General features: G+C 39.0%; 1 protein-coding gene across 1 annotated transcript; it reads right to left on the bottom strand.

Annotated features, from left to right (window-relative positions):
- Window positions 1-1,060: 1,060 nt before the first annotated feature.
- LOC115107626 (homeobox protein Nkx-2.4-like) lies at window positions 1,061-2,273 on the bottom strand. Its single transcript, XM_029631074.2, has 2 exons — window positions 1,907-2,273; window positions 1,061-1,728 (listed from the first exon to the last, which is right to left on the bottom strand). Exons 1-2 carry the CDS (start codon window positions 2,271-2,273, stop codon window positions 1,061-1,063), a joined length of 1,035 nt encoding a protein of 344 aa, XP_029486934.1.
- Between the last annotated feature and the right edge of the window lie 4,858 nt (window positions 2,274-7,131).

The following is a 7,131-nucleotide window of genomic DNA, read 5'->3' as shown; positions in this document are numbered from 1 at the left end:
TTCCTTTATTTAATTTGGGTCATATTATCAACTAGGCTAATTTAGCATCACATTAATTAGCATTTTTGCTAGCCTGTATTTCAAAGTCACAAAGAACCCAGGAATAACAAAAAGAAAATTATATTTATTGGAAATGACAATCTGAAACAATTGAGTGCAGTTACAGTTGCTTGGAAATTCTAACCTTTCATCACCTGATAATATACCTTTTTCGCCCAAACAGTAGCCTAACAGGTCCAATTTAATCTCCTGCAAGTAGTCTTGCGTTTTAGGACTTTATCATGCTGTATAGACTAGGTGCTTAAATGTGTATCTCCACTTAACCATGATGGCTTGTAATGGCAGAAAATATTGGAATTTACATTTATTGAATCTGTTTTCTTTCAATAATTGTGTGGTGGTAATAAGAAATAAACAACACAAATTGTAACATTGCTATAATGTAAAGTACAATATCATTTGAATAATTAAATTACATTAGATCTGTTTGAAATCATTGTGCTATACCTGTGAAATTCGATGCATTCCAGTCAATGTGCCTCATAATTATTCTATCAACATAAATAAGCAGTAATGCTTACATGCCAAGCGATATTTTGTTAAAGTTTAACAGGAATGTGATTTGTATATATTTACGATATGCAGCAGCAATCACATTTTGCAATTTACCAAAACAATTTTTTAACATATTTCGTTTAAAAACAAAAATCATAGTCACATGAAATATTTTTGTTAGCTATATACAGTTAAGGTTCATTCATCGAACTGATACCCTCGTGTCCTTAAAGAATTGAATCGCAACAAATAACTTCACTCCCTTTTACACCCGAATAATACCGTTACGGAGTGCTTGGTAGTCTCATTTTTATCAAATACTCTTGATCAAAAGTATACACGCACGGCCGACTGTTAATTAATAATAGGTGCACCATGCACCTCCAAAATGTCAAGAAATTCTGGTGCTTCTGTTGTCCTCAATGTCATCAACGACCAATGTCTTTCCGGCTTAAAATCCACTTGACGTTATTGTCTCCCGAATTCAAATGTACATTTCTTCCTTCTACCAAGTTCTGCCATAAAGCAGGTTTGAACTGACCATGTTATTGGTGTACTCGAGGAGAGCCGCTTCTGTCTGAGCCATGTTAATCTGGCTGTGTAAAATAGGGGGACTGGGGGACATTTCCTCCAGTTCTTCAGCAGTGGATAATGGATGATGCACCAGCTGATTTTGATGGTGATTGACCACCGCACTGCCCGAAGCTGTCATCGCTCCACTAGAGACGTCCTGCTGCTGCACCTGCTGATGCCCAGACGTCGGTGTGCTGGATCCGTTCTGACTGGGCTTGCCATCCTTCACGAGAACCGGGACTGCCACACGCCTCGGTGACTGCTGTGGGCACACATTGCCATTCTCCTGTTGAATCTGCAGTGTGGCTTTGTCCTTCGCCTGGCGTTTCATTTTGTACCGGTGGTTCTGGAACCAAATCTTGACCTGTGTTGGTGACAGGTGGATCATGCTCGCTAGGTGTTCCCTCTCTGGTGCTGACAGGTATTTCTGCTGCTTAAACCGCCTCTCCAGCTCGTACACCTGGGCCTGAGAGAAGAGCACTCTTCGTTTTCTCCTGGGCGCTGAGTGTAGGGTCACCATGGACTTGGTGGCGTCCATCCCAGCAAGCGTCCCCATCCCGGTCATGTTCATCCCATTGGAAGCCCCCATGAATCTAGAAACTGCAATAGCGCACAGATATAGGCTGTTAAATAAATTCATATTAGATGCAGTCTAAATTATGTGCTGTGCATCATGCACCATTACAATGTAGTTTCCATTCATTTTTATTTTTATTGAAAACGAATTGTCTTTGGCATTTATTTGAAAAGAAAAAAGACTGAGTTTTTTTCAACTTACTTGTTGGATAGCGGGGTTCGGTGTTTGCGCTATACCATGCAGTTGCTGCTGCGCCGTTCCTCATGGTGTCTTGGTACGACGGGAGGTCTCCCATATTACCGATGCTGCCGTTGCAGTATCCACCCATGGCGCTGGAAAATTGGGAGACGCTGTGTGGCATGTGATAAGCGCTCGCCACCCCGGTGTTATGGCCCATGGAGTGCTGCTGCAGTCCCGGTTGAGACACCGAAGTCTGTCGATATGCTCCCAGCGGAGACGCGAGGCTCCCTGTACAGTCCATTCCTCCAAACTTTCTGTAGGTCTCCTCGATCGGGCTTAAAATATCTGTCACTGAGAAAGGAGTTGAGTGCTTTGGGCTCAAGGACATGGTTTAGCCCGCAGGTGAATATGGCTGAACGCGGAACAAGCCCGACTGTGGTGCTGTTGTCCCCTCACTGCTCACAGGACACCTACGTAATAGAGTACTTGTGGGTCCGTCTGAGATATCCAATTGATCGCCTTGGAGAAGGAGGGGAGCCTTGGACGCTCTTATCTTGTGTTTACTCTAGCCAGGCGCCAGGTTTACGACAAACACAAGGGGCGGAGCAACGAGCCAAACGATCCAACAATGGCCATTGACATTTTACCGGGGTAATTGAGGAAAATGCTACTTTTTAGTTCAGATCAGCAAGATGCCGTCTAGATGGTTTGAACTTTAAACGTCAACTTCACAAATACCTCGGATATGGACTTGATTTGAAACGTATTTTAAAAGTGTATTTGGTCTCAAGCTATATTGTTGTTGAAGTTAGGTAAAACTGTTGCCATAGCCTAATGAAATGGCAACCTTTTTATTAACTCGAGAGCTCTTGGAGCAGGCACGAGACGGAGAATCGGGCACAAAAATGAAGACACTTTAGTTCATCATCCAACCTGCCACATTCTGATGATTTTGCATTTTTATGTGTGTCATTTCTCATGTTGACAAATGGGTGCATTAGACCATATCGTTTTTATGAGCTGTTATGTATTTTTGCTTATTCTTTACTACATTTCATTCAGACAATACAGTGGATTAATATGTTTAAATATGTAGATGTGAAGAAATAAAAACAGCCTACCTATGTTTTCCAGTGACATTGTGTTCACTGCGGTTAACGAGTCACTCATTGGAAGACGGATAAATTCCACTTGTTGATTTATAATTCCAGTCATCCTTGTACTTTAATATTTTGCAATTAGCCTACATTTAATTTTGGACAGCTCACGGATAGAATATCATTTATAGCACAATATCCTCATAGAACGCACAAAATGCCAGCGATTCAATGCCAATCCAGTCTTGATGTGAACAAGATTCGTCTAAGACAATTAAATGCGTATTAAGGCCTTATATTTTCTAAAACAAAAATGATGGATCACCAGTAGCATGCTAATGTTGTTAATAACTCATTGTCATTTCGACTTTGATCTATAATGGTAATTTTATCTCAGGTAGACGATTTTGAGTTCACCTGCTTTAACTCATCGAATGCTTCAGAGGTAGGCTATATGCGAGTCGGCTAATCTGAACATTTGAAAAGGGTCAAATGTAATGGTGATTTCGTGACTTTCAAGTCACTCACTATAAAACTGCCTAATTCTTTTTTTTTACCAGGAATGTCTTTGGTGCAGGCTATTGACTTAATAACAGGTGAATTTAGTTCAGTTAAATACAATGTCTGTTATCTTCACCTAATGTTCTCTTTTGTCAATCTTAAAAGTGAAGTAAAACTTTTTGTAAATTCTGTGCACATAGCGGTGAAGTCCCTGTAGCAGAAAGAGATTGCAAGGCCGTATAATGGTTAAGTGCTGAAGAACAGTCACGTTTACTAGATACTGACTGGCCTATTGAAACATTCTCTTGTTTACTCTTTACTCATGGTTTCAGTTTTGTTAATTTTCCAATTAAAAAACGTTTTTAAATGTCCTCTTCTCTGTCTTGTCGAATGCAGACCTATTCTGTATAGCATATTGTTTTATGCTTGTTCTCTTGTTGGCTATAAGCCCAGAGTATTTAATTTCGATAACATTGTTCCTAATTTTGCTAAGGCCTGCGTCAAGGTTTGCCTCGCACAATTGTAGCATACATTTCATTAAAATGTACAGATTGGATAAATTCTTCTACTTTTCATGTGTAGGCTATGCACCCGTTGTATCATAGTTAATAATAAACCAATTGTGCTGTGATGGCTACCAGAAGTAGCCTTATTACCGCAGATACTCATCGCCGCGCAGTGTGTTTCTGTATGCAAATAACCAAACCTCTCAACCTCGTGGACCTTTCAGGCAGAGGGTATGGCTAGGGACCCCCGCACTACTAATTTTGCTCACTACTTTCATTCCAACGTACGCGCTCCTATTATCATGGCTCCATAGACAACGAAAAAAACGAATGACTTCGGTATTTACATTAAAACGTGCATTGATAGCTATCAATACATATGCCTATTCACACATTATTATTCGAATAGACTATCGCATGTGCTGGCTTACAGCAGGTGAAACATGATATTTTCAGCTCGGGTCCATTGCATTGCAGGTAAATTGTTTTTGTCTTAACCATGTTTCTATTGACTGGTAACTTTTTATCATGAATACCTGATCAATATGAATGAAGCCGGTCAAATTAGACTGCAATTATTATGATAGATTGGTGTTCCGTAACCTAATCGTTTGTGTAGCAATTATTAATAGAAATAGAACATTGAGCTGATTATGGTGTAGCAAATTGGCTATATTCTTTGCATAATGTAATAGCATCCTATGAAGCAAAACGCTTAAACCCAAAATAGGTAAAAATTGTATAGAAAGGTATTATTACATAATCGTTTACAACAATATAGCCCATAGACGACCTATGGCCGATATAGGCCTATTACTTTCCTAGACATTGCAAATGATTAAACAATCCAAAAACTGTTTTAGGTAATTGTGTAAATACTAGCAATAGGCCAAAACCGTCAACTCAATTTCACTTTTGATTATCGCTGCGACACTGGATGTAAATAGTCTGTTTCATCATAACTAATATAGCACAAAATACAACATACATTTTGATTGGGAAAGAAAGTAAGAGACACTCTTGCACTAAGCAGAACAATGACCCCCCCCCCCCAAAAAAAGAGAGAAAATCATAGGCCTTTTTTTTCTACATAATTTCTGTTTCCCGACAATGACAGATTATTTTGAGGTGACAGAAATGGACCAAATTGCGAATTATTGTGAATTCTAAATGATATTTGAATTGTGTTCAAATATTGTTATGCTATATATTACCTCTATATAATAATTGTGCATCACCTATCCCCCATAAAAGTACACCCTACACATTTATGGGGTTAAACATGCATATAAAATATTTTAGGATCATACACAAAAACCGCATGCAATTCGTTTGAGGTTATATTTGAAAATACCCCTATGTCTTGCAGTAGAGGGATGGCATATTTGCCATCAATGGGGCACTTGATGCATTTCGGCATCACTGGCTCAATAACATGAGAGATTTGGAGAGGTCAGTAAAGGGTTTGTGCGCTTAGAGTGAAGGCCGGGTCCTGAACCGTTCCTGCTAATACACCGGAGATGTAAGTGAAGCAAATGAGCTTGTGCGTAGTCCGTGCTTGTTATCTAACCCAATTCAACTAAACGAAAAGCTATGATCTCAACTTTCATGTCACGTCGAGGTCAACAAGAAATAAACAAGATGGATAGAAATGATTTACCGAAGTATATTTTGTAACCTACACGGTTCGACGGTTTCAGAATGTTGCTGGACAGTTGGCGCCTATTCGTTTTCCTGCAGAAGAGACATTTACAGAAATGGAAGTCCTGTTTGCAAGACAAAGGGCAGCTATATTAAGTTATACAGCTGTGCTACAAACTACTAATCTTATCGAATCGTGTTGGGACGTCATTCCTTGTGCACGAGACGAACCTGTATGTCTGCTCTCTTTGTTTAGTCAATCCCTTATGAACGATTAGTTCATTTGAATTACACCAAACCCCCTGGGTATTTGCTCAACGGAGGGCCTAGAGGCTATGTTTGCCGACTACACTGTCTGACAATTTTGTAAATAATGACAATATGTTTCACAAGAGGAGAGGTCAGATTTAAATATTAGGTTCCACTGCATGCACACGGTGGCTTCTCTTGTAGGTAGGTAGTCTATGCCCTATAAAAATTGCTTTTGGGGGCATGCACGAGCAAAATCTCGTTGGTCTAAAGAGCATAGTAGCCTAAATGCATAAATCAACAATTGGAAAGGGAATTTACTTGATACAGTTGTGAAATTAGTCAAGTCTACTGAACTAATCTTAATTTTGACATTCAGGAGAAATATCATGGCACGATGAGATGTCAGGCCTAGTCATTTATGCTTTGCAATCAAATGTAACTTGACCTGTCGCCAAAGACCACCTCTTTACCTGAGAAAACAAGTTAGAATTACTTACAGCAGTGCACCAAAATCACAAGAAGATAGACCTATAATTGACATTCAATTTAGTTATGTATAATAGAGTATTTTTTCAACATGATAACAGGCTATTTAATAAGATACCACACAAATATTTTGTCATATGTTTACTTGATTTAATGGAAGCACTTGGGTATCGTGTAAAAGATCATTTTAAGAAAAAGTTGTATTCTAGACATAATCGATTACTATGTGCTATCCGGAAATTCAAGCGGCATCTATATGTAGCATATACGTACTACTTTTTAAAGCGAATTTAAAGCCAAATATGGACATATTAGTATAAGTATAATAGCATCTTATTCTCAAGCTTTCTGCTCACGGAGGGCTTTAATTTATTGCTTTACTATATTTTGATTTTCCCAATGTGTATTTTATGGATTGACCCTTTTATTAACTGCTGATTGTTTTGGCAGATTAGTGCACCAAACTGTTAAATTTTTCGCATGCAGTCGTCTAGGTACGTGGGTCTGCATTGTACATATTTCCAAGTGATAAAAGTGTGAGCCTACTCAAGACCCTGTCATCTGCTCCAGTATTCTTTGTCTTTCAATTCATGTTTCTTAGGGAATGAAATGCTAATACGTTGGGGACGGTGGCTTTAGCTTTGGACTCCGCAGTAGGCTATATTGTTCAAGTGTGGACAACTGTATTGATTCAAGTGCAATCAAAGGATATCAGCAGCCGATATCAAATAAATGATCGTATATAATAATTTAGAATTGAATG

The sequence above is a fragment of the Oncorhynchus nerka genome, linkage group LG24 (genome assembly GCF_034236695.1).
Source record: "Oncorhynchus nerka isolate Pitt River linkage group LG24, Oner_Uvic_2.0, whole genome shotgun sequence".
Classification (NCBI taxonomy): domain Eukaryota; kingdom Metazoa; phylum Chordata; class Actinopteri; order Salmoniformes; family Salmonidae; genus Oncorhynchus; species Oncorhynchus nerka.
This window is presented reverse-complemented; position numbering and strand designations above follow the sequence as displayed.